This window comes from Schistocerca serialis, chromosome 5 (assembly GCF_023864345.2).
Source record: "Schistocerca serialis cubense isolate TAMUIC-IGC-003099 chromosome 5, iqSchSeri2.2, whole genome shotgun sequence".
Lineage (NCBI taxonomy): Eukaryota > Metazoa > Arthropoda > Insecta > Orthoptera > Acrididae > Schistocerca > Schistocerca serialis.
Window position 1 is genome coordinate 96,429,312 of NC_064642.1, and position 27,787 is coordinate 96,457,098.

A 27,787-nucleotide genomic window follows, 5' to 3' on the forward strand; every position below is an offset into this window, starting at 1 on the left:
ACCACAACACAGACACAAATTTAAATGCAGCGAAGAGAGAAAAAGAAAAAAAATTGGTACAAGTGAGGTTTTAACACGACTCGTCCGAGTGGCAGTTCAACAACGGGGTCACTTAACCACGACGCTGTTGTTATTTCGAGCTCCCCTATATTGCACTTCTTGTCCTTGGACCGTTGACTGTTTCTATTTTGCTCTTTTTTTCATGGTACAGTACACTTTCTTCGTGTTTTCATGCTTGAGATGTGTTCGGTTTTGGCCGCTCTCTACAGTAGGCCATCTCGCCACTAAATCTGATGGGGTTGCGACTGGGAGTTTCCCTACTGAGTAATGAATATTCCACGAGAGACGAAGTACCGTTCCGTTACGCCCTGAAATGTTTCGTTACTCTCGTCTGTTCTTCCGCGCAGGCAGGTCGTACCCGAGTCGGCTTCTTCGTATTCTTCTAATTACTTCGGAGTAACGGAAAACTTTTGTTACTCGTTTCCTTCCTAAACACTCTTGTAGATTCGGTGATTTTCGTGTCCCTCCAAATTCTTATTCACAGCGGAGCAAGTCATTATACGGGCCATCGCGAAAATAGGCAGATCAAGAGCATCTCACCGTCTTCTAGGCATGGGCAACTTTTGGTCATGCGCGAACCTGATTCGCATTCTTACCTAAGCTCGCGAGACGTCTAGTTACACGACGAGACCTCAGCGTTCATAGAGCATAGACAAAAAATTATAACGCCCTGGCTTTATTGTTCTGAATTACCTCTTCAATATCCGCACAGACTTTCTTTATCTCTTCATTTTCAGCTTGCGACGTCAGCATATATACCTGAGCTATAGTAGTCGGCGTTGGTTTGTGGTCGATTCTGACGAGAACAACACTATCACAGCACTGTTCACAGTAACTCACTCTTTGCCCTAATTTCCTATTCATAACGATTCCTACAACTGTTATATCATTTCCTGCTGCTGTGGACATTACGCTATACTCATCTGACCAGAAATCCTTGTATTCTTTCCATTTCACTTCACCGACCCCCAACACTTAAGTACCGAGCCCCCGCATTTCCCTTTTCAAACTTCTGACATACCCACCCGACTGGTAGAACGCTATCTTTTCGTTCGTTATTCAGTTTTTTCCCAGGCCTCTCCTCGACTATGATCTGTTCCAGAATCTCTTGCCAGTATTTTCTTTTTTTTAATAGATGCTTGCTTATAAGATATGCGTTGATGTTAAATGCAGTTATTGCAGTGAGGTGGTTTCCTCGTAGATCGGCGAGCTGCTGGAGGCATTGGGGGTGGGCTTACTGTGTATGTGTGGTCCCCCAACCCAGCTGTGCTCTGACAAGGGTGCAGCCTCATTGTAACGTCATTTATCTCGCATTGTGTAGTGGTCATTACATCCTTTTGTGTTGGCAAAGGGCCACTGCCTGGACTGTCACCCCAAGGTAGGCTACAAGCAGCTGGCGACCATGTGTCCGTCTGCTGTAGGAGTTTGGTACGGCATAAAGAAATGCACAGCACACAGTAGCAGTTGACCATAGGTCGAAGGAGGGAGGGAGATAGAGGGATGACATTGGAGTGGGGGGGGGGGGGGGATTGCCTATAATTTCGCTAGTTCATGGCTGTACATTGAGGAGAACGCACATTCAATTGCTGCCCCTCTCTCCTCTTGCAATCTTTGAGAATATGATTTTTCCCCAGTCATGTGTTACATTGTGACTCACTGATTATGAGTTCTGGTTTTTCTCATAACAATTTCAATGAGAATAGAACAGTGAAACGTTTTCCATCAGTTGTGGTAGTGCGTATTGGCTTTGATTAGCTGGGCTGCAGGGTAATTGTCGAGCAACGCATGGGGAGGTGTCTGTAGCAAACTCTGATGTCGAACAGTGGTAGATACAGTCCTCAGTTCTATTCTCACAGGTAACACACTTATTAAACTCCTCTTTGTCCAAGACCATCATTTCGTCAGCTAAACGCAACCCCACCAAATTACGAAGATAGCACATCCACTCCAGCCTTTTTCCCACTAGCCTGTAGGTGAGGGGAGGAGTTTGGGTACATCTGCCACTGGTTTCGAGTAGTATTGTGAAATTTTGTCCCGCCAGGATAACAGCACTTTTGTGGCATCGTCAATTTTTGAGTTGTATTGCGATTTTAGACATTCCTTGTATAGTGCTATACATACAGTTGTGTAATTATGTCTGATCTTTATGATTAATTACGTTAATTATGACCAATCTTTACTTCAATTTCTCAACCAAAATAAATAAAGTACACTAATCTGAAATCCCTCCCCTGCACCTGGACAGTTTCCGTGTTCTGGATGGCGCAATTAGGCTTTCTGTCCAGAAAGACCAGAGTTTGAGTCCCAGAAAGGGCATTGTCATTTTTAATTTCCCACCAGTTCCTGAGTGGGAGATGGGATTGGACGTCAGCATAGCCTTGAAACACAGAAATTCCAGTCAAAATTCGAAATTTCCGCCAAAATTCGAAATTCTCGGAAAAAATGTAGATGGGGGAGGGGTAGAGGCAGGGGTGGGGAGGAGGAGGCATGGGGAACGCATGTGCCGGCTGAGGAAATCACATGAGTCATCCAGGGGTTTTGTTGGAGTTGGAGAATGGGTGGGGGCAACTACTTGATCAATTTAATTAATTTGCATATTAATTTGATAACAAATGTGTCCTTGGAGCTCCAGTACTCTATTACTTCCCGCCTCAAAGGCAAGAGAGTGCCCTGAACCTCTGTCCTCTTTGACAGGGCCGTTGGTAGAATGAGGATACTTTCTTACGCCAAAAGTCTTCAGCTGCCAATGCTGATGATTTTTATTGAAAATTTAATCAATGGTGGCATTCGAACATGAGACTGTGGACATTTTTGTTTACTTATCAAAGATTCTAACTTTTTCCGCTGTTGCATTCGCAGGGTCAGGCGTCACATGACACCCATTTAAGTTCGCCATTGTTGCTTTCACTTAGAGATTTTTTTTTTTTTTTTTTTCTACGGAGGACAGCGACCCTTCTGACCAAACACACTGAGCCACCATACTGGCCAACCGTAGACCAAGGGTGGATTTCATATCGCTTTGTAATGGTACACCTAGATATTTAACTGATGTTACTGTGTGGAGTAGCACCCCTCTAATATTGATTTTGACGTTATTTTCCTATTCATCTGCATTCACTTGCATTTTTCTACATTTAAGGCAAGCTTCCATTCATCACACCAAATATAAATTGTGTCCAAGTCAGACTGCATCCTTCTACAGTCACTTGACGACGATACTCTCCTGCACTCTACAGCATCATCAACAGTTGCAGATTGCTGCCCACCCTGCCCGCCAGATCATTTATGTGTACAGCAAATAACAGCCGTCATATCACACTTCCCTGGGGCACCCCTGACGGTAGCCTTCTCTCTGATGAACAGTCGCCTTCGAGGACAATGTACTGGGTCTATTATTCAAGAAGTCTTCAAATCGCTCACGTATCTGGGAACCTATGCGATATGCTTGGACCATCATTACCAGATAGCAGTTGGGCACTGTGTCAAACGCTTTCCAGAAATTTAGTAATATGGAATCACTCTGTTGCCATTTATTCATGGTTTGCACGATATCATGTGAGAAAAGAGCAAGCTGGGGCAGGCTGTTATATTCGAACTTATGTTCAAGAATTTGCAGCAAACCAATGTTAAGAGTATTGGTATGTAAGCCGCGCGGGATTAGCCGAGCGGTCTGAGGCGCTGCAATCATGGACTGTGCGGCTGGTCCCGGCGGAGGTTCGAGTCCTCCCTCGGGCACGGGTTGTGTTTGTCCTTAGGATACTTTAGGTTAAGTAGTGTGTAAGCTTAGGGACTGAGGACCTTAGCAGTTAAGTCACATAAGATTTCACACACATATTGATACGTAATTATGCGGGTTCTTTTAGCATTCTTACATACAGAATTGGGATTTCATCTAGACCTGGCGACTTACTTATTTTCAACTCTTTCAGTTCCTTCTCTACCAAGGAATGTCTATCACTATGTTCTCCATATGGAAGTCTGTTCGACGGTTAAACAACAGTATACCTGTACGATCCAACAGCGTAAATGATTTCTTAAAGGTGAATTTTAAAACTGCACCTTTCCTCTTGCTGTCTTCTAGTGACACACAAGATTGGTCAACGAATGACTGAACAGTATCCATCGAACCGCTCAGCAGTTTTGCGTAGGATTAGAATTTTCTCGGATTCTCGGCAAGATCTTTCGCTAAAGTATGACGGTGAAAGTTTTTACATGCTACGTACATTGTTCTTTTTACAGACCCAAGAATTTGTAATAACTGTTGGCTGTCGTTATTTCTGCGTTGTTTTTGAATGGAGAGTGCAACACTCTCTGCTTCTTTTGCAGTTTCCGAATTTTGTTATTAAACCTCACTGGGTCTTTCGCGTTCTTAATCCGAGCAACCAGTTGATTGCGCGTTACCAGAATTAAGGAAGTAGAAATTATCCAGTAGATACTGATATCAAACACCACACTAGCGAAGAACTTGAGTGTTGTTATTCCGAAAATACCAGGACGCTGAAGAGGTGTAAAGCTAGCTACTATGGCTATTAACAGGAACATAATTACTGTGGAGGGCTCTTTCAGACTGTCTTTTTATTTTTGACGTGTCAAACTGTTGTTTTGCTGAATATATATCTGCGTGACTACCTGTTGTTCGTTACACTTTTTGGAAACAGACTTTATGGAAATTTGCATTTTTTGAACAAATCGGAATTTAAAACACTTTGAAAACTAAAATACAGTACAATTTGCAGTTTATTTTTATTTTATGTATTAATAAAATAACAGCACAGATAAAATAACTCACAGATTATCATCAGGGACATGGTATTACAGATTTGCAACATATCTTTGTGGAAAACACTTTGTGACTAATTGTATTTGGAGTCAGCTTTGAGTTTACTACTCTTTGTTTCAGCCTTAGAGCGATTATTCCACCTTATAATTCAACCAAGGAAGAAATTTCGCCAAATTTTTATTTTAAAAATCAAGAAGAAAGTAATTACCTTATGTATTCTTCTGAGGCCCCGATAAAACTTGAAATGCTTCCACCCTGCATGCATTTCACACAGACCCTCCTAAAGTTCTCCAACCAAATCGGAACACCACACTGTTGACACGGATAGTTTGTTTTCTACTTCAAATGTGGACTACAAAAGGCTAATGTTTTTCGTTTTACAAACAACTATTTCTTTATTTGAGGCTCATGTCTCCAAAACAGCAGGTTTTCTCAGAGACTTTTCGGAATCTGTTGCTGTCCAGGCAGCTGCAAGACAAGGGTGAGTTGCCTTGTTCTTATGTTAGGTAGCTGCTTCTGTTTTCTCCATACATCTTTCTGTTCTTACTGAAGAAGTACGCTTCTCAATTGTCATCGCCTGCCACATCTTCATCACTTTCAGTTTCCTCGTCCGAATTAGTGTCGTGGTCGAAATATACTGGAAATCAGGGTAATTATCACTGACATCAAAGTCTTTACCTGAGAATTCGCTGAGGCAGTCTTGAACACCTACATCAGTTTCGTATAGAAAATGTTCAGTAGAAGGTCTAGCTTTCCTCACCATGGAGAAATGGTAACGCTCAACAAAAACATGACATACAAACACTATGATGCGTCTCTGAGACCTCTCAAAGCCCAAAAACAAGAAATAAATTGCAACAACGCTACCAGATTTCTGGCACTTGTAGGGTGCCATCCAATAGGATGGTTCACCTCAGGGGGTGTGTGAAATATCACAAGACAAAAAACTGTAGCGGTCTGAGAGACCGTTCATTGTATAGGTCGTGCTGGATACTGTGGCCTATGTACAATGAGCAGTTTTCGTCCAAGCAACTGGGCGAGTTCATTCGTTCGTTCAGAAGGGGAGGCCGCCAAGCGTTTGCCAGCTTTCGGCCGGTCGGCGATAACAGAATCGACGTGCACGCCCTGCAATGTTTATCAAACTATTGTACAGAAACTATTCAGTAAAGAAAATTTATTTTTGCTTTACTGGTAGCGTTATATGTCAGGTTCATTATGATATGTCCATCATTTCGTTAATGGTCATAATTATTGGGATATTTACGCGAAAGTAAGACACTGAACGAAATTTGAAAAAGTTTGCGATTAAAGATAGGCGTCGCTGCGATTTTGCGTCTGGTGCATATTACATAATATATTGCCACGTATGACCTCTAGCAAACATAACTGAATTTTTCTTTAGACATGGTTGGAGATCCGTATCTGTCACCAGCCTCCAGAAAACATAGCTGACGTAGTGCACTTATTTGTGATCGCACCAAGCCAGCTATAAAGCCAGAGTAAAATATCCACAACATTCCTCATATTTCATAAACAGTGTGAGATGTCGAAATGAGGTTTCGACAAATGTTGGCACACAAAGAGGAGAGGACTTTGCCGCATGGTTATTACGGAAAACGCCAATATCTATTGCGTTATTCCACTAACTACAGACTTTCCCGATAATGGAAATGTCGTGTGGCTAGGGCCTCCCGTCGGGTAGACCGTTCGCCTGGTGCAGGTCTTTCGATTTGACGCCACTTCGGCGACCTGCGCGTCGATGGGGATGAAATGATGATGATTAGGACAACACAACACCCAGTCCCTGAGCGGAGAAAATCTCCGACCCAGCCGGGAATCGAACCCGGGCCCTTAGGATTGACAGTCTGTCACGCTGACCATTCAAAAAAGCTGTTGATAGCTAGCGGAAAGAGAAATTCTGTGGGTTTTGGAACAGTATAAATGAAGTCATTACACGTTTATTTTGTACCGAGGATGTGCTTTTTCATAAGATGCTGACCTTACTTCCCTCAATTCCTCACTTAATAATCTTAATAAACTACTACACTAGACTCCCGCTAATCCGGCCATTCTTGGCCCTACAGGTGCCGGATTAGCGGAAGTGCCGGATTATTGAGTGTCTGAAATTTATTTTATTCATTTATTTTGTTTTTTATTTATTTTGAAAACATATGGATATAGTTTAGGCCTACTGTACTTTATTAAACCGAAGGATACAATTTTAAAACATAGAGGATATGCTTTATTAAATCCAAAAATAGGCCTACATTATTTTGCAAAGAAAACTTAGTCCTTGAGTGTATACTTTACATAATTATACAGTCATATCTCTCACTATGAAACATGCCCCTAATTTTTAACTGTCGCAATGATGACATGCGACGGTGGCATGCTTTATCACCCAATCGCTTTACAAAGATTACATCGGTGGTGTATGTTTCAGGTTGTCACATAATGTACTCCAGGAAGACCTCGGCAGCTTCGGCACCAGCAGTGTGAGAAATCTTCATGCTCTCTCCTCCTGTATCCTCTACATCACTTTCATCATTACTTTTTTGCATGCTTTTGATTATTTCTTCATCTGTTAAATTTTGGTCCCTATCATGGCTTTCCTCATTCAGCCACTTAGTAACATCTCCATCATCAATTTCTTCTCCCCCTGGAAGGCTGTGGAACTTGTCAGTGAACAAAGTAATTAATAATTCCGAATTGACTTGCTCATCGCTGTCACTCACTACTAGATCCAACTCGGCATCAATGGATAGCCACAATTTTCTCCAGCTCTTCATTATGGTAGCGGTCTCCACTTTAACCCATGTTTTGGCTGCTTGGCAAACAATATCACGTATGTTACATGCTTTTCACGCGTTCAACATAATCGCGATAGAGTCGTTTTCCCTTTCGTTCAGCAAGGAGACAAGAAGTGGATGTCGATAATGACGTTTAATCGATTCCAAAATTCGGTGGTCCATGGGCTGAATTAGGGCCATCACAGTGGGTGGGAGAAAGAGTGCTTGTACATGTATACCATCGGACTTAGAGAAACATCTGAAGGATGACTGGGAGCATTGTCAATTATAAGGATAGCTTTCAATGGAAGCTTTTTCTTCTTTAGCTCTTTTCTCACTGCTGATACAAATGTTCCATGGAACGACCAAGAGAATATTTGTCTGTCCATCCACGCTTTCTTCTGAGCGCAATACTGCACTGGTAGAGTATTTATGTCAGTCTGTTGAAAACAACGTGGATATTGGGATTTTCCAATCACCATAAGCGGTACTTTATGATTCCCATTTGCATTACAACACGCCATTAATGTTACGATCTGTTTCTGTTGCTTGTAGTCACGAGTTTCCTTCTCGTTCTTGGCAGCTAATGTTTTTGAAGCAAGCATCTTGTAAAAGAGTACTGTTTCATCAGCATTATACGAGGCATCAGCAGTTAAATCTTCTTCCTCTATTATCTTCTGTATCTTGCCTACATACTCATCAGCATCCTTATCGTTGGCTGAGCGACTTTCCCCGGTGACTGTCAGCTGCCGAATGCCCTGTCTTTTTTTTTCTTTTTTTCAACCTTCGCTCGCTGCAAGCAAGTTACTACCGCCATGTTGTTTGTTAAATGCAGCTGCTTTTTTCTTTATAATCGGACCACTGACTGGAATTCCTGTACTGCGTTTTTGTATGAACCATCTATAAACATCTACATCCACTTCTTCATTCTCATTCTTTCGCAGAACCTTCCGTTTTTCCAACTCACTATCCATTTATGTTGAGTACTTCTTTCTTTTTGATGTCATAAATAGTTGCTCGTTCAACATTGAACTCAGCAGGAATGGCTTTCTGCGAAGAACCTCAATTTAACTCATCTAAAATTTCGAGTTTCTGCTTGAATGCCTAGTGTAACGTGTTTCCCTTTTAGAAGACATGATTCAGAACTGTAAAGAAAGCTAAAATTTCAAATACAGTATATAAAGCATTGATTAACTAAGCACTGTTATGCACAATAACTCATTGCGCACGTGTTTTTGGATGTGCGTCGGATCACTGAGAGGCCAGACTACTGAGGGCCGGATTAATGAGAATCTGGTGTATTTCAGATTTCTCTCACAGTTGCGTCTGCACAACATGTTACTGAGGTGAGACTGTGTAAGCTCCTCTGAGTTTTGGCAAAAGAAGCAAATTTTAACATGGCAACAAGAGAAATGTGTCGGTTTTACTCAAAATTCCCCACTCGTAACTTTTCTCTGAAAGTTACAAATGGTCAACAAGCCAGGTGGAAATAAACCACGGCATTTACTTCGGAATTCTTTTTAGATACTAACGAAAGCAGAGGTGACAGTAGACCTTCTTGAATGGTCACCTTGGAAATGTGGGTGTGGAGGGGCTTCGCTTAATATTTGCCAAAAACGTGAGTGTAGGCGGTCAGAATTGTTCAAATGTCTCTGAGCACTATGGGACTTAACATCTGAGGTCATCAGTCCCATAGAACTTAGAACTACTTAAACCTAACTAACCTAAGGACATCAAATCCATCCATGCCTGATACAGGATTCGAACCTGCGACCATAGAGGTCGCGCGGTTCCAGACTGAAACGCCTAGAACCGCTCGGCCACACCGGCCGGCTATAGGCGGTCAGATTGGCATTTTCTCTACAGCGCTCTGAGCGACCCCCACCACTGCTGCTCTCCCCACGCTTCCCCAGCCGACTGTAGCCACGGCATTTTGTGCGCACTATGCTAAAGGGTTAACGATAATGTTTTTGGAACAGCATGTAGTATTCTGGTAGTGACTGCGTAACAGTGCATTTCCAGCTGATTGCCTCTTTCCTGGTGTGTTCATTCTTCTGAGCAGGGTGTTGGATTTTACTTTAGAATGTTAACAAAGCTTGACTAAAATCCCTTGTTGGTTTATGTAACAAACTGCTTGTCTAACAGCTCCTCGCAACAGTCAGACCAGTACATACTCCCAAAGTCTGATAGCCGTTCGTTTCAATGAAGGTTAGTGACAACTACCTCACTGAGTGTTCTTCCTGCTATCAACATTCCTTTCACACATTTTTGTTTGAAATACATTGTCTCTTTGCAATCTTTAACAGTGTCTCTTTATTGTGTTTCAACACATATCGGCAAAGTTTTCAAGCATGATTCAACGTTTAATCCTTTTATGCACACAGATGTTCTTATTCACTTCCGCCGAGTATCGCACATCGCAGTGTCAGTTTTCCACTTTACAACGCTAAACACAACGTCGATTACACATTCCTAATTGATGTGGTGCAACGTTTACTTTTATGGTGCACACAGCTATGGAGTGTATTGCAATATATTTGTTCTGCTAAGATATCTAAGTTTTTATTATGATGCATTAAACTTTTTTACTTGAAATTCAAACATTTAATCAGGTTCGAGACAGTCTGCAGAAATTATTATTCTCAACGGCTAGCAACTGTCCGTTCTGCCTGCCGGTAGTTTCAGTGGTGATAAAAATCTTGAACAGTTCTCTCTCTCTTCCCATTCAGTGAAAAGATACTGAAGTACCTTCGTCACGTGGTCGGTTTTAGTGTAGGTAGTGGTCGAAAAGCGTTATTCCTATTTTATAATGGTCGTAACCAGTGATTTTTCCTTGGTATTTGACCAGAACTAATAAAAGTCAACTTTGACGTATTTTTAGCGTCTTCGGTAATGTTGAATATGTTGCTCAGATAATGTTTGAAAAAATCAACGTGCACAACCTGTACTTGTGCTTAAATTAGTGAAGTTTTAAGAGACATTACCTTTGCTATTAAATGATGTAAGCAAACACGTTTTAAAAATATCGGAAGATAATGAAAACGAAGTCTTTCGCGACGGCACTTGTATGTAAAACATTCTCTTTTTTCTTGCCGCGTTAATTCCGGATAAAATCTCGAGCTTTCGACGATAGCCTCCATCGTCATCGTGAGGAGCAACTGATTGTCTTCACTGCTGCTTTGGTGGCCTTTTTTATAGCCTGTGGACGGCTTCTGATTGAAATTCCGAAATTAACCATCTGCAGTACGTGTCCCGAAAAAATTGCTGTGGTGCACTCGATATGAAGGCAGCGTTCTCCAAAGAAAGGAAACGTGGAAATGCTGCACACTCACAGGATGAAACACCGATTGCGGTTCTTCCTCTTTGTGGCGCTGTATCCAGCAAAATAGGAAGAGTCCTGATTAGACAGGGTATAAGACCGATTTTTCGTCCTCTTAAGAAAATTAAGGAGATGATGCGTCCTGTTAAGGACAGTCTCGGCCTCAGGGTCCCCTGAATTTATAATGTCCCCTGTGAATGTGGAAGTAATTATGTAGGTCAGACCATTCGTACCGTTTTTGACTGCTGTGCAGAACACCAACGCCATATTAAAAATAGAGAACTCAAGAAATCGGCAATTGTGGAGCACAGCCTCATGAACAAACATAAAATACTGTTCAGTGAAACAAGAATTCTGTTCCATGCCTCCTCATACTAGGATTCTGTTATTAAGGAGGCTGTTAAAATATGAATGAGCAAGAAGAACTTTAAATGCGACAGCGGATACTATCTGAGCAGTGCATGGAAACGAGCGCTAGATGCAGAGAAGCAGCAGAGACATTCCTTCCAAGGTTTATGTTCCAATGGAAGCGGTAGCACCACCAGCACACACATTGACACCATCTGCGACAGCAGTACGTAATCGCCGATCAATCAGAAGCCATCCACGGGCTATAAAAATGGCCACCAAAGCAGCGGTGAAGACAGTCCGTTGTTCCTGGTGATGACGATGGATTCTATAGTCGAAAGCTCGAGAATTTAACCCGAATTGACTCTGCAAGAAAACCGAGAATGTTTTACACATGAAAAGATAATGCTGAACAGTGGTCGAGCAGTTCAACACTGCTACAGGTGCCTTGCGACCTTAATCTGGGCCTGTTTACAGCACTCTCCTTTTAATAATGTTAACAGAACTCAAGATATAAACCAACGCCAATGGCGTATTGCATGGCTCCTTGCTCGAGAGAGAGAGAGAAAGGTGGGAAGGTAATTGATACTTGTGGTGTTCAGAGTATGCCACATTTAACCAGCTGCATTAAATTCGGACAGAAACGGAGCTAGAATGTTGCGAATTTGCAGTGTGGAAATTCCAAACATGCTGTAAGGTATAATAAATTCTCGCATTTTAATGGTTCATTTTTAAGTTGATATCAGTGATCAGCATCTTGTTACAGGCAACCATCTTAGCACAAAAAGCTGCAAGATAATGGATTAGTGACCAGAAAACACAAGGATACCCAAACTTGTGAGAACAGCTGCAAGTCGTCATTCGACACAGTGCGACTACATCCCTCACCATACATTCATATAAATGATTTTCCCCAATGGGCGGTGAATCTGTCACCTTTAGTAGTGTCTGGGGTTTCGGACATGTCTGAAGGAACAGACAACCCACATCCAAAGAGCTGATTCACCTCGATGGGCAGTGAATTCACACCCTCATTGTGGATGCACATTTATGTTCGACCTCTAACCGGGATCTAAAATTAGTGAGCACAGAAGACATGGATGCAGACTGTGGCTAGGTGGTGCTAGGTGGCAGTGTGAGTCAGCTGGGAGCATACCAAGATGGTTTGCACATTTGTGATAAACATTGTGTCCAGTTGGTGCAGTGGTTAACGCAACTGCCTAATAAGCGGGAGACCCCAGATTGGGGTCTTGGTCTGGCACATATTTTTGTTGGTCTTAGGTGATTCCACATAAAGTCCTGATGCAGCTGATGTTATTAGTTCCTTCCCTTTCCTTTCACCCCCTCCACCCTCAGTTTAGGTGATATGTATCTCAGCTGTGTATCCCACATTGTGTCTGTTCTTTTGGATATGTCCAAAAGACCAAACACCACCACGCATTCATATAAGATTTATCGAGCCTACTGTGATAGCTAATAATATCATTTTGTTTCGTAACTAGCTGTGTTGTTAAAAGAATCTTTTGGTATTGTACTGAAGATAATCTTATGTAAATGTACAAAAATAACCACGTATAATGACAAGATTGTGGTTTGAGACGCCCAAAGAAGTTTTGCAGGAGGGCAAGTCATGAAAATTGCCATTTTTCTATGTAAATGAGTTGATTAGTTTCGAGATAAAAGATCTAAATTTTTAAATTATTGTACCCCAGAGAATTGATTGTTATCCACTCAATACCTGAATAAAACCTCTGTACTTCAAATTCCACTGGGGAAGGCGGGGTTGGAGGGGGTGGACTGTCCCCTCCTATTGCCGCCCTCCCCCCCCCCCCCCCCCCCCCTTTGTCAATGCTTAGTGAGGACTATGAGAACTCTCTGCCCAAAGTTTTATTAAACAGGCAGTTGTCAATAAACTGCAGTGAATGCAGAAAATTAAATTTGATCATCACAAGAATTTGGCATTGTGTAACTTGAATGTTCAATGACTGAGTTGCAAGACTATTGAGTAAGCAAGACTGTGCCATAGGAAGCTATACCAGAGTATAAGGAAAGCACACATACGGTACTTTTCACATCACAGATAGGTTCTAATTTTGGTAATATACCTCAGCCCCTGCATTCTCCTAACTCTACTTCCCTTGACTAGTTACTTCTTAAGGAACAAAAATATTTTTTTTATTTGTGGTAAAATTTGTGGTTTGAAGTCAGAACTTCAAGAAAAATCCGACAAAATTAAGCAGGCATGTTTGCATGTAGTGGTGTGTATCTTCCACAAATTTCAGCAATAAATTGAAAATCCTCTAGTTTGTGTACTTACTTCTACTGTCTCTGATATTAGAGGAGGTGCACAGAGCAGAAACGTAGGGTGCCATGGGGAGAACCACAATGAGGGAACTTCACTTCCCTTATGTAATGTTTCGTGTGATTAGAATGAAATGTAGATATAAATGTATGAATGTTTCATATATCACTACCATCTTTGAAGTCGCAAGAACCTTGTTTTTGAAAAATGTTCCACACTTTTCTATTTCTCTGTTTTTCATCCCTAGAATAAAGGTCTGAAGTTTGAGACTATACTGGTTTTTATAGACTTCTCTTGACTTCCTGGAATCTTTTTTCTTTCGTTCATGTACTTAAACCAAATCAGAAGTTTAATTTTTAATTGTTTGCAAATGACATTTTACTTTGCCAACAGCCATCACAGTTCCTGCAAGTGTTCCTGGCGGCATATATTCAGACCTCAGAGCTGCTGGAGTCTTACCTGAAGATATCTACTATCGCTTCAATGATGCTGAGTATCGCTGGGTGTCTTATGAAAATTGGACATACTCGACAACATTTCAAGGTCAGTGACTGGGGAAATATGGTTTCCACTTTTTACATAATATAACCTCTCAGCTATATTTGTTTCTGTTTGAAATTTTTGCCAAATTTACCTCCCACTCTATAAAATCTATTACCAAAACTGTGTCCCCACAAACTGTTATCCAGCATATACTAGTGTGCTAACCATGGACCAAACAGAACCTAATTTGAAATGAACTGTAACTGATCAGAATGAAACTTGTCTTTATATTAAATGTGCAACTGAAATAAAACAATTATCTGGTTCTAATCAAAATTTCCACTTACATCGCACCTTGACAACATTGTTGTGGATTTCTTAAAAGCACGATAGCGAACAGCAAAGAGACAGTGGCTAAGATCAATTTCTGTTTCTAGATACATATTCAAACTGCTGCATATAATAATGCATAACGATAAACAGTGGGGTGGGAAGAGTAACTGTTCCTATGAAATGGTATACCAAGACAATGATATTAGAAGGGTGTATGTTTTCAAAAAAGGCAGAGTAAAACTTCACATGATCTTCACACATAATACTGATCTGAACAATACTATGATTAGCAAAGTGAACAATGATTCAGAAAAGGTACAATGTTAACAAAGAATTTCTATAAAAACCAAATAGCTTAATCAGTTAATATATTAATGCATGAATCTGGGAAGTATATGATTTTTCTGTCACCTCTAAGCAAGTTAACTGGCTGACAATAATCATTCTTTGCTGTGCAGTGCTGCCATCTCACCACAAACTTCTTCTCGTCAAAGTTAATAACATTTATATCCTTTTTACCTTCCAATATACACATTGTATTCATCCTTGCTCTCCTTTACCATTCATCTTTCTTCATGTAACAGATATCATCACAAATCAACACAGCACTACTAGATACATTCATCACTTACCACACTTCAATGAAGAATGTATCAGATACACAGAGGCTAAGACTGTTCCACAACAAGACCAAATGTTATGTAATGTAACATATCTTGCTCTCTCGCTGACATACACATCAATGACATACAAATATCAAAATGACATGACCACCTTACAATATCTGTTGAGATGAGTAAAGTTAGTAGAAGAATATAATAACTTAAAATAAATTCTGTACTTCTGTGCATTGTGAAAATATCAGTAACTGAATGAGTTTCTGTAACAGGTCCTCATGTTGAATTTATATCTTTAAATTACGTTAGCATACTGGTACATTCAATTTCTGGTGTAACTATTGACTTCAGTGACTAGTATGTAAATATATGAACAACACTAATTTGATAGGTGAAATTTTGATCAGCTGGCAAGATGCATCAAATATAATGAGATTACCATATTTTTGAAGTCTTCTGTCTGTTTATGGTAGCAAATGGATGCATATGCCACTATAAAGAAATATATATGCAAGAGGCTGGAAAGGCAAGTAGCCAGGGTCGATTTGATGGTACAGTGGCAGAGAGAGAGAGAGAGAGAGACAGAGAGAGAGAGATGGAGTTATAAACCTGGGGCTCAGGCTGCTGTTAAGGGTGGTCATACATCACTCAGGAATCCAATGTGATACATTTATCATATTTAAAACTTCTGGGCTGATAGGCTGTGATCAATGTATAAATCTCTGCCTTGATGTTTTGTCTCCAACTGTAAGAGACATCCTCTTAGGTAAAGCAGCGAACTGCAAAGAGAACTTGAGGAAGAACTGTTTATATAGGCAGTGCAGAGGGTGCCTCTGTCCATTAGGTGGTGTCGGCTATGAGACTGTCTCTTGTAATGCCAACATTCTCAATTGAAAATAATCAATCATTACGCTTCCAGTGCAACACTGACATCCAAATTTTATCCAATTTAACACCTTCCTCTTTCCTGTTAAAATTATTACAGTATGTATCAATCTCAATAGACTCTCTATACATGTGAGCATAATAATGCACAGTTTTAGATATGATGCCTATCTTGCTGAATTTTATTTCATGATTACCTTCCTGCTAAACATATTCTGCTATGGCCAATTTATCTGTGTGACCCAGGTGGCAATTCTTCTTATGTTCAACAAGACGGGTGTTAACACTTCTCTTTGTGGTATTGGTATAAACCCATCCACAACTTCAAGGAATTTTATATACCCCAGTGTAGCCAAAGAATGTCATGCATCTTTTGCTGATCTTAAATATTCTGTTATTTTCCTGGTGGGTCTGAAAATATTTTCCAACCCATACTTGATTAACACTTTCCCAATGTGACCTTACTAATGAATGGAAGAAAAATCTTGCCATTGGGTGGCTGCTGTTTGTCGTTGCTCCTGATTCTCTGCCTAGACCAAAGTGCTCAGTCTATCTCCTTTCTAGAATAGCCATTCTGCACGAAAATCAACTGTTGATTTTCAACCTCATCTTTTAAATAATCAGGTTCACAAATTTTGTATGCCCTGTCTACCAAGGTTTTTAATACATCTCTTTTTTGTCTAGGGTGGTGGTTTGAATCTTCATGCACATAACAATCATTAAGTGCAGCCATTCTATACACCTTGTGGCCCAACATTCCATCCTGTCACTTAATCACAGACACATCCAGGAAATTCAAGTGCCCCTTACTCTCCATCTCCATAGTAAATTGGATTTCCAGATTAATGCTGTTTAGGTGTGTCAGGAAAACATTCAACTGCTCTGCTCCATGTGTCCATACTATGAAATTATCATCGACATAGCAACACCCTCAGGCTGGTCTCTTACTGTCATTCTGCAACGCCTTTTGTTCAAAAGTTTCCATAAACAAGTTAGCCAAGGCAGGACTAAGAGGACTGCCCATAGCCACCCCGTCAATTTGTTCATAAAAGTCACTATTGTACCACAAAGAGAAGTGTTACACTGGGGACGTATAAAATTCCTTATAGTTGTGGGCAGTTTTAGATTGGTACCACAAAGAGAAGTGTTAACACCCATCTTGTTGAACATAAGAGAAATTACCACCTAGGTCCCACAGATAAATCAACCATAGCAAAACATGTTTATCAGGAAGATAATCATGAAATAAAATTCACCAAGATGGTCATCATATCTAAAACCACGCATTATTATGTGCACATGTATAGAGAGGCTACCCAGATTGATAAACATCGTAATAATTTTAACACGAAAGAAGAAGGTGTTTAACTGGATAAAATTTGGAAGTCAGCATTGCACTGGAAGTATGATGATCAATTACTTTTAATTGAGAATGTTGGCATTACCAAAGACAGTCTCATAGCTGATGCCACCTGACGGACAGTGGCGCCCTCTGCAGTGCCTATATAATCAGGGCTTCCTCAAGTTCTCTTTGCAGTTCGCCCCTTTACCTCAGAGGATGTCTCCCACACCCGGAAATGAAATGTCAGGGGAGAGTTTTGTACATTGACAATGTCCTTTCAGCCTGGAAGTTTTAAGTGATGACAATATCAGCTGTGAAAGCCTACATTGTATGAACATTTATCATACTTTTTCCACAACTATTTTCCTAAATGTCTGTGTTGGTTTAAGAATATTTTGTTCTCTGCCAGTATATCTATTACCAAGTCTTGCAGACTGTTTAGAGGAGATAACAGAAAGTATAAAGTTTGTTCTAGAATCCAAAATGACAACAAAACAGAGTAGCAGATTGAGTAGTGAAACTTCTTGGCATATTAAAACTATTTTCCAGACTCAGACTGGACCTCTGCCTTTTGTGGGAAGTGTTCTGCTGACTGAGGTATCCAAACACAAGTGCACAATCTGCTCCATAGTGAAAATTCATTCTGGAAAGAGTCTCCCATGCTGTGGTTAAGCCACAGTCTCCACAGTATCCTCTTTTTCCAGGACTGCTAGTCCTGAAAGGTATTCAGTAGAACTTCTGTGAAGTTTGGGAGGTAGGAGATGAGGTACTGGTGGAAATAAAACTGCAGTTAGGTTGTGGGCTGTGCCTTGATAGCCTTGTTTGTAGAGAACTTGCTCATGATAGACAAAGATCAAACATTCAACTCCCAGCTTTTCATACAGTTTTTGGATCCAGAACAGTTAAAAACCAATGGCACTTTGCCTTTTATGCAGTTTTGGTCACAGGACATTTAAAAACTGATTTTTCCTATCCAATGTGGTACGCCCCTGCTGTGGTGAATGAGCTTACCCAACAAACAGTGCCACAACTGTTGACTGCCGAATTTGTGCAGTCATGTTCATTGAACATTAGAGATTGTGTAATGTGGAGTTCAGACCATAGCCATCGTATTGCGATTACTCTGTTATTTGTCTCCAACCCCCATTTATGTTAAGACCCTTACAGTGTCATCTGTTGGTCTAACTGTTGTTAATTCTTTTGTTGCATGATGCTACCCCATTAGTCAATAATGTTGTTGTTGTGATCTTCAGTCCAAAGATTGGTTTGATGCAGCTCTCCCCACTACTTTGTCCTGTGTAAGTTTCTTTGTCTCAAGTAAAAATGACTTGTCAGGAAAACAAGATGATGACCTATCAGGAGAGAGGGATATTCAAATATGGTTGCTACTATCACCCCTCCCTCAGTCACATCGTACATAGGGAGCATGGCCTGCATCTGCAAACTTCTGGTAAGAGACTACTTGCACAAATAACTGCCAGAACCATCCAATTTCACCAAAGCACTTTCCTACCCATCCTAGTGATTTTCAGTGTGTATCCTACGTAAATTCATAACATGCCAGGTTAGCCGAGAGCACTAATGCACTGCTTCCTGGACTCAGGTAGGCACAACAGCCCCAGATCGAATCCACTCAGCAGATTACTGGTGTTGGCCAGTGTGCTGGCCAGCCTGGATGTGGTTTTTACGTGGTTTTCCACATCCTGCTAGATGAATACTGGGCTGGGCCCCACATTCCACCTTATTTACACTACTCACAAACATCCGAACATGTTCACACTATTCCATAGATTGCACTAGATGCAGACAGCTGGGGTCCACTAATTCTATCCCAGGGGCAACGGGATGGTGGGGGGAAGGGCATCCAGCCGCCTCATAAAAATTAACATTGCCAAATCCATCCTAACCATGCCAACCCTGCCAAATTGTGGGACAAGGCACCAACAAAAGAAAGAAAGATCCTAGGTAAATTCAGCCAAAAGACAGATTTGAAAAATAAGTATATTTACAATTCAAACAGCTACTAGCAAAACAAAATACTGCATCTTAGACATAGCAGTCACACACTGTGTAAAATTTACACAGTTCGCAGACAGGTGGTGGATATGACTGCCCTCACTCAGGTGAGTGATGATTGCAGTGACAGGGATGGCATCCAGTTGCAAAGTTAAATGAAACTGCCAAAGCTTGAGTACAACAGAGTCCATTCTAGACAGGGTAAATGCAATCACAAAGAAGAAGATGAAGAAGGAATTATTTGTTAGCTACATGGTAAGAATCAGTGTAGATTATAAACCTGCTTTACAACTAGTAAATTATTATTGTAAATATTCCTCTGTTGTAATAGAAGTGGGTAATTGCTTCTTTAGAAAATGTTCAATCAAACCAAGTAGATATTAAGCTAACAATAAAAGGTAAACAGCAGTTATTTAATGTAACTGTTGTTTTATCGTCATCATAATTTATGGTCCATTGAGATGCTTTACATACTTTATTCATACAGGGTGTTTCACTTACAATGCTTGGTGGAAGCCCATAGCTTGTATGGCAGATTTATTGGTTGTTGCCCCTGCAACTGCAGCAAGACAGCTGTGCATGCTTTCCCAGAGTTGGCTGTAAACAGTGATGCAATCTGACTAAAGTAAGCCTATATTTATTTACAGCAGGTGCTAAAAATGATGTCTCTCTGTGACAAGAGCAGCCTGACACCTTCTGAACACATTATCAAACACTCAACGAATTTTGGCTACCAAAATTTGGGAAATGACTAGCAGAACCCTGCCTTCTCTCTCTTCAAGTGTACAATGATTGCTTGCATCTAACTTAATTTTTTTACATCCCCAAAGGATAAAAATCACATGGATTTAGATCCGGAGAACAAAGAGGCCAGTCAAGTACCCTGTCATCAAAAGCACTTCTTATTCATGTTAGAGGGCATTGGCAATGTGTGGTCTTGCATTGCCCTGCATAACTGGATATATTTTTGTTAAGTGGTAGTTCTCTAAAGGAAAAAGAAAGCATTATATTGTTCACATGCCTATAAGAAGTTATTGTTTCAAGGAAAAAAATTAGTCCAGTAACTCATCTTACACTCAACACTCCTGTTTTCAAATCACGTAGAGGCTGTTGATGTAACTGATGAGGATTTTCAGAACTCCAACATCAACTGTTCTGTAAATTTACATAACCAGATAAATGTAGCCATGCTTCATCAGAAGAGGTGAGCATTTTGGGATTAACCCTTCCATCATGCACAGACTGTAACAGCCATTTGCAATAATGATATTGAGCAACAGCATCTGAGGTGGTCAGTCAATACAGTACCATTATTTTATATTGTTTCAGTTTGTGTCTGTGCACAGCTCTGTGAGCAGACACTGGCAACAAACAGACACACTATTCTCAAGTGCTAAAAAAACAATGGTTTTTTAAGTCTTCTTTCCAAAGCTTCTCATACCTCACCTAATTTATTTTCAATTAAGACACTGGGTTCTCTAGATTTTCATATTTCTAGCATGGAACTAATCACTTGAAATTTTTTACTAATGTATTTATTGTCCAGACACTGAAACATACACAATGGGATATTATCATATGAATGCAAGCTGACATTCCACATAATATTCTGTTTGTATATTCTGTTGTACTGTTTTATTGATCCTCTTCATCATTTTTGTAAATAGGTGCAAAATGATATGGTACAAGTCAGTATTAGGAGAAGATAAGGTGAGAAAACATGAATTAATGTGATGATTATTAACTGCATATATATATATATATATATATATATATATATATATATATATATATATATATATATATATATATAAAAACAAAGATGATGTGACTTACCAAACGAATGTGCGGTTGGATATGGGTGTGTGTGCGAGTGTATACCTGCCCTTTTTTCCCCTAAGGTAAGTCTTTCTGCTCCCGGGATTGGAATGACTCCTTACCCTCTCCCTTAAAACCCACATCCTTTCATCTTTCCCTCTCCTTCCCTCTTTCCTGATGAAGCAATCGTGGGTTGCGAAAGCTAGAATTTTGTGTGTATGTTTGTGTGTCTATCGACCTGCCAGCGCTTTCGTTTGGTAAGTCACATCATCTTTGTTTTTAGATATATTTTTCCCACGTGGAATGTTTCCCTCTATTATAATACTGTGTATATATATATATATATATATATATATATATATATATATATATATATATATATATATATATATATATATATATATATATATATATAATAGAGGGAAACATTCCATGTGGGAAAAATATATCTAAAAACAAAGATGATGTGACTTACCAAACGAAAGCGCTGGCATGTTGATAGACACACAAACAAACACAAACCTACACACAGAATTCAAGATTTTGCAACCAACGGTTGCTTCATCAGGATAGAGGGAAGGAGAGGGAAAGACGAAAGGATGTGGGTTTTAAGGCAGAGGGTAAGGAGTCATTCCAATCCCTGGAGTGGAAAGACTTACCTTAGGGGGAAAAAAGGAGACGTATACACTCACGCGCACACACACACATATCCGTCTGCACATACACCATACCATACTTTGGTGTATGTGCAGATGGATATGTGTGTGTGTGTGTGTGTGCGAGTGTATACCTGTCCTTCTTTCCCCCTAAGGTAAGTATTTCCGCTCCCGGGATTGGAATGGCTCCTTACCCTCTCCCTTAAAACCCACATCCTTTTGTCTTTCCCTCTCCTTCCCTCTTTCCTGATGAAGCAACTGTTGGTTGCGAAAGCTTGAATTTTGTGTGTAGGTTTGTGTTTGTTTGTGTGTCTATCAACATACCAGCACTTTAATTGGTAAGTCACATCATCTTTGTTTTTAGATATATACAGTATTACAAATATACAGTAGTTTACACACAAAAAATCTGTAAGCAAATTACACACACAAACACACACACACATACACACACACACACACACACACACACACACACACACACACACAAAGTTATAAAAGCAATTGGATGTTTACCATTTATACTGCATCATGTGACCATAGCTTACAAAATCAACTTTTTGCACAAATGTACACTATGTCACCTTACCCTACTTATCAATTTACAACAACAAATCTACTTAAAAAACTGTTATAGTTTTTACAGTATCTTTGTGACCACAGTTTACAACTGCAGCTTTTCTATAAAAGACACAAATTTGAAAATTAAAAGATATTTACAATAATTTATATGACAACATGATGAAAATGTGATACATACTATCCTACTTCTTTATGCTTATAAACATTAATTTATACTGCAGGAATGTATATGGAGGAGATATTTGTGCAGAGATCCTTGAATTTTGCAGTCTGTTTTACTGTTTCACACTTAACATGATCTATACAAACTTTCCATTATTGCTGTTTGTTACAACAATGATGAACACATTTACAATCTAACATGATAGATATGGCCATGATGTGGAGACAGCATCCAAGCCCAAGGAGGCCTTTGAGGCAATAGGGGACAGAAACTCCAAATTGCTGGAGAACTTAGAATATGGGTGAAAGTGGCCAGTATGAGTAGTGCCCCTATGGCCCCCTTCAAAGCATGCGACAACAGGACTGGTGATGGGCAGTCCAACCTGAGATCCCTGGCAATGTCTAGTGGTGGTATGAAGGTGAAGGCTGGGGCCACACAGGAGACCTTGAACCTACTTGCTGAGGGGCACCAGAGCCACAGCCAGAAGCTGTGTAGTCACAGGCTCATCAGCTAGAGGTATAGACACTGGTGGAAGAGGAGGCTGGAACACCAGTGGACAGGTGGCATCCAGTTACCAGGGCACCGGTGAAGACGGTGGTGCTGCCTAGGTGAGGGGGAGGGGAGGAGTGCCCACCTGAACTTGGAGCTGATTTTGATGGAGCTGAGCCTCCCAGTCTTGAGTTCTCGGTAGACTCAGCAGCTGTTCTGATATGCGATGATTACTGGCAACCAGTGGAGGTGCCAGCCAAAACCATGCACCCAGACTTCTGTGCCTGGTACAAACTCAGTACAGCAGAACATCAGAACACAATGGCAGGTGACATCACAAAAAGGATGTTGAGCAGCATCTGTGGCTGGCACCTGTGGAGAAACTCAACAGGGCTACAGGAATCCATAGAAGTCATTCGGTAGGCTGTCAAAAAACCTGAAACATTTTTTCATCTATGGGTTGGGTTGTTTGGGGGAAGAGACCAAACAGCAAGGTCATCGGTCTCATCGGATTAGGGAAGGACAGGGAAGGAAGTCAGCTGTGCCCTTTCAAAGGAACCATCCCGGCATTTGCCTGGAATGATTTAGGGAAATCACAGAAAACCTAAATCAGGATGGCCGGATGCGGGATTGAATCGTCGTCCTCCCAAATGCGAGTCCAGTGTGATAGCCACTGCACCACCTCGCTCGGTTTTCATCTGTCTTAAAGGTGTGAAACATGCATTTCACCTCTCCATTTGATTGAGGATGAAATGGAGGGACCAAATGTGGTGACTGCCTGACCCCACACAGAAATCACAAAACACCTGGGACAGGAATAGAATAGAATAGAAACTTTATTGTCACATGACATGTTATATACAATCATTTGATTGAAACATTGGTGACTGGTCAGTGAATAATTCTATGGCTACCTAAGTATACCTAAAACAAGATACATTAAAATAACGCATATAGACGCTCAGAAATGCACATTACAACATAAAAAGATAATTACATGTTAGATTTCTTCCTTTTTCTTAAAATGTCCACAGTGGTTTGAAATCATTCTTTTAAGGTATTTTTCATGTTTGTTTCTGTAGTTTATAAATACTGACATACTTCAAAGACCACCTACTTTCACAGAAGTAGTATATATGTTTACATCTAGATATTTAGATACATAGTTCACATTATATGTAGTTTATAAGTATGGACACATACAAAAAGAACATATAGCTCCATTAAAAGGGAACATAAGCGTACACATGGAACATAATGTAGAAAAAGACGGAAAACAAAACAGATGTAATACGTCCTACTTGTCTTCCTCGTTTATAAAATCATCCACACTGTAGTAGCATTCACGTTTTAAATATTTTCTGTGTTTGCACAGGTGGATTCTAGCTTGCAGTCCTTCAACTTTGGACAGATTTTATTGCTAAGCTTCAAAGCCATGTAATATGGAGTATTTTCAACTAATGTTAGTCTGTGGCAGGGTAACATGTAATCTTGTTTGTGCCTTGTTTCATAAGTATGTGTAATGAATTTCCCTCAAAAAGATGTGGGTTTTTCAACTCAAAGAGAAGTGTTTCATGTATAAACATGGAAGGAATTGTCAGTAAGTCAAGGCTTGCAAATAAAGGTTTGCATGACTGTCTATTGTTTGTTCCAGTCATAGCTCTGATAATTTTTTCTGTAGCTTGAACACTCTGAGGAGGCTTCCTTTTTCAGCTCCCCAAAAAATTATGCCATATCTTACAACTGATATAAAATATGCATGATACACAATTTTCCTAACAGCTAAGTCAGTTACTTTATTCAGAACCCTCCTTGCATAAACAAAACTATTTAACTGCTTCAGAAAGCAATGCACATGATCAGTCCATGACAAGGTTTTGTTTATGGTCACTCCCAGAAATTTGATAGATTCTGCAGTTATCAGTTCTCTGCCTTCCTGAAGTGTACAATTTGTGTTTTTCTTTAGTTTCATAGCATTATTATCTACCAGTTTTCTAGTTCTTGAAGAGTCTGTTTTGTTCTCTGTGGTAATTCTTCAGTGTTTTTACAGCAGATTACTGCTGTTGAGTCATCTGCATACAGAATCGTATCTGAACTTACCTTACCTGTCAAGTCATTTTTATAATACAGAAACAGTAATGGGCCTAGTATGGACCCCTCAGGTACACCTGCTTGTATTTCCTTCCATCTACAGCAAGCTTTCTCATCCTTATGTTGTATAACTACCCTCTGTTTCCTATTTTTGAGATATAACTTGAACCAATTTAAAGATTTTTCATGGAAACCATAAGAAGCTAATTTGAGGAGCAGCTGCTTGTGGTTCACCATGTCAAATGCCTTACTGAGGCCACAGGGGATACCAGATACACTCTCCTTTTTATCAAGGCATTTGCTTATTTTAGTGATTAGTTCATTAATAGTATGCACAGTGCTTTGGCGCTTCCTAAATCCATACTGATTATTAAGAATAATGTTGTTTTTTGTCATATTTTTCTAGTTGGTTACATACTACTCACTCAAATATTTTAGAAATAATTGATAGTACTGATACTGGGCGAAAATTTTATATCTTCTCTTGTCTGCCCTTTTTGTGGATAGGTCAAACTTCCACATACTTCAGCCTATCTGGAAAGTGGCCCTCATCAAACAATTGATTTACTATGTGACAGAGTTGGAGTGCAATATTATCACATCCTGCCCTTATTATTTTTGTTGGGACTTCATCCCAACCTACAGATTTGAGATTTTTTAGGGATTTTATAATGTTAGCCACCTCATAGCAGGATACATGAGTGAATTGGAATTCTACTGATCTGGGCTGCATTATATCGCATTATATATGTAGAGGAGGGAGTTTGTCAATTTTGTTAGAATTTATGAAATACTTGTTGAATTCTTCGCAAATATGTCTGGAGTTTGTAATCATTTCCCCATCTATATCTAATTTATGATTAAAACTTTCTTGTTTTTTCTGCTCCTATTTCACTCCTGACAATTTGCCACACAGCTTTTGATTTATTTGTTGCATCTGATATGTATTTACTGTTTGCCATTTGTTTTGTCTGTTTAACTACTCTACCAAATATTCTTTTGTATTTGTTCACATAGCTGACAAACTATGCATCATGGTTGTGCTTTGCTTGCATGTGCAGTTTCCTCTTTCTAATACTAGAGATCCTGATGCCTTCAGTTACCCAAGAGTTCTTTTTACAGTTTTTGCCACGTGCTGTTATGAACTGAGGTTTGTTGTCAAAAACAAGGGAGACATTCCACAGAAAACATTTTCAAAAGTACACTGACTTTGGTAGTGGCCAAGGAGCTCTGTACCACATATGGACAATGCAAAAACATGTAAATGACCATCACCCAAAATGCATTCAGAAACTGACCCACAAAATATACACGGATGCATTCCTAGAGCTGGGTAGCTGGAGGCCATGGGGAGAACAAAGCCCTGGGAGCTGTCTGTTGACTGTCACACTGAGGACATGCAGCAACCAAATTCTCAAGCTCCTGGTCAATGTTGGGCCAGTACACATGTCTGCAAGCCAAGGTTTTAGTGCAGGAAAAACCCCAGTGACCTTCATATAACAGCTGTAAGAACTCCTGTCACAAACTCCCAGCCACCCTGTGAGATGTGCTGTCCATGGAGATGAGGAAGACCCTTTCTAAGGACTGAGAGATGATGGCACAAGATAATTTAGTTGTGAAACAGATTGGAAACAAGGCCTGAGAACAAGATGACCACCCCTGATAGACAGAGTGGATGACCTGCTTGAGGATAGTGTCAGATAACAGTGTCAGGTACCAGTGATTGGAAACACATCTCCCATTTGGCAGGAGGTGATATCCAAATGAAAACCCCTGTGCTCCTCTCAATCTAATTTGTGTCCAGGCTAATAGGCAGCCAGGATAAGACAATCACATTGGAATAGTACCCAGTGTAGTGAAAATGGTTGTCATAGTGATATTTTGAAAGGAACAAGGCCAAACTGGGGGTCACTGTTTTTGGGGACCTGGTTGGGTGGACTAAATAACAAAACTAATGGCTTGTTGTCAGCAAGAAAATGGAATACTGTGCCTTACAAGAAAAAGTTGAATTTGATGACCACATACACAATGGCCAGAGCTCCTTCTCGATGTGAGAGTAGTGGACCTGTGCTGAACTGAGAGTTTTGGATGAAAACAGCAGTGGCTGCTGCAAGCCATCTGCATTCTGATGGGTGTGGACTGCCACCCTGCCACTCTGTGAGGTATCCATAGCCAAAACCAATGGTTTGTTGGGATCAAAAGTAGTTAGACAAAATGCTGACCTGAGATGGTCCTTCAGTACAATGAAGACATGGTCACACACTGAAAACCAGATAAAGGAAGCATCCTTGTGGAAAAGGATATGGGGTGGTGCGCAGTGAGCAATGTCCCGGGAATGAACTGGTGGTAGGCAATTTCACCCAACAAAGCCCACAGTTCTCCCAGTGATGAGGGATGCGGCAGGTTCCTGATGGCCCTGACCAGACACACCAGGATTTGGATGACCTGCGGTATGGTCCAGATTCTCAAAATATGGTTGGAAAAATTTAGACTTCTGACTACTGCAACACAGATCCATGGCCTGAAGTGTTTGAAAAAGGGCCCAGAGATTATATAGGTGGTTGCTCATTGTAAGTTCAGTTATGAAAGTGTCAATCAGGTAGGTGAAACAGTGTGGAAAAGTGGACAACCTGGGGGGCACTTGTCACCTTAAGCATCAACCACTGTATTATTGTTGTTGTTGTGGTCTTCAGTCCTGAGAGTGGTTTAATGCA

General features: G+C 40.3%; 1 protein-coding gene across 1 annotated transcript in view; it reads left to right on the forward strand.

Moving 5' to 3' along the window:
* The window catches only part of LOC126481767 (beta-mannosidase-like), a 279,943-nt gene that overhangs the window by 41,431 nt on the left and 210,725 nt on the right, over nt 1-27,787 (forward strand). Inside the window, exon 2 of the mRNA XM_050105721.1 lies at nt 13,992-14,141. Within this exon, the coding sequence (XP_049961678.1) occupies nt 13,992-14,141 (150 nt within the window). The remainder of the gene's footprint in view (nt 1-13,991; nt 14,142-27,787) is intronic.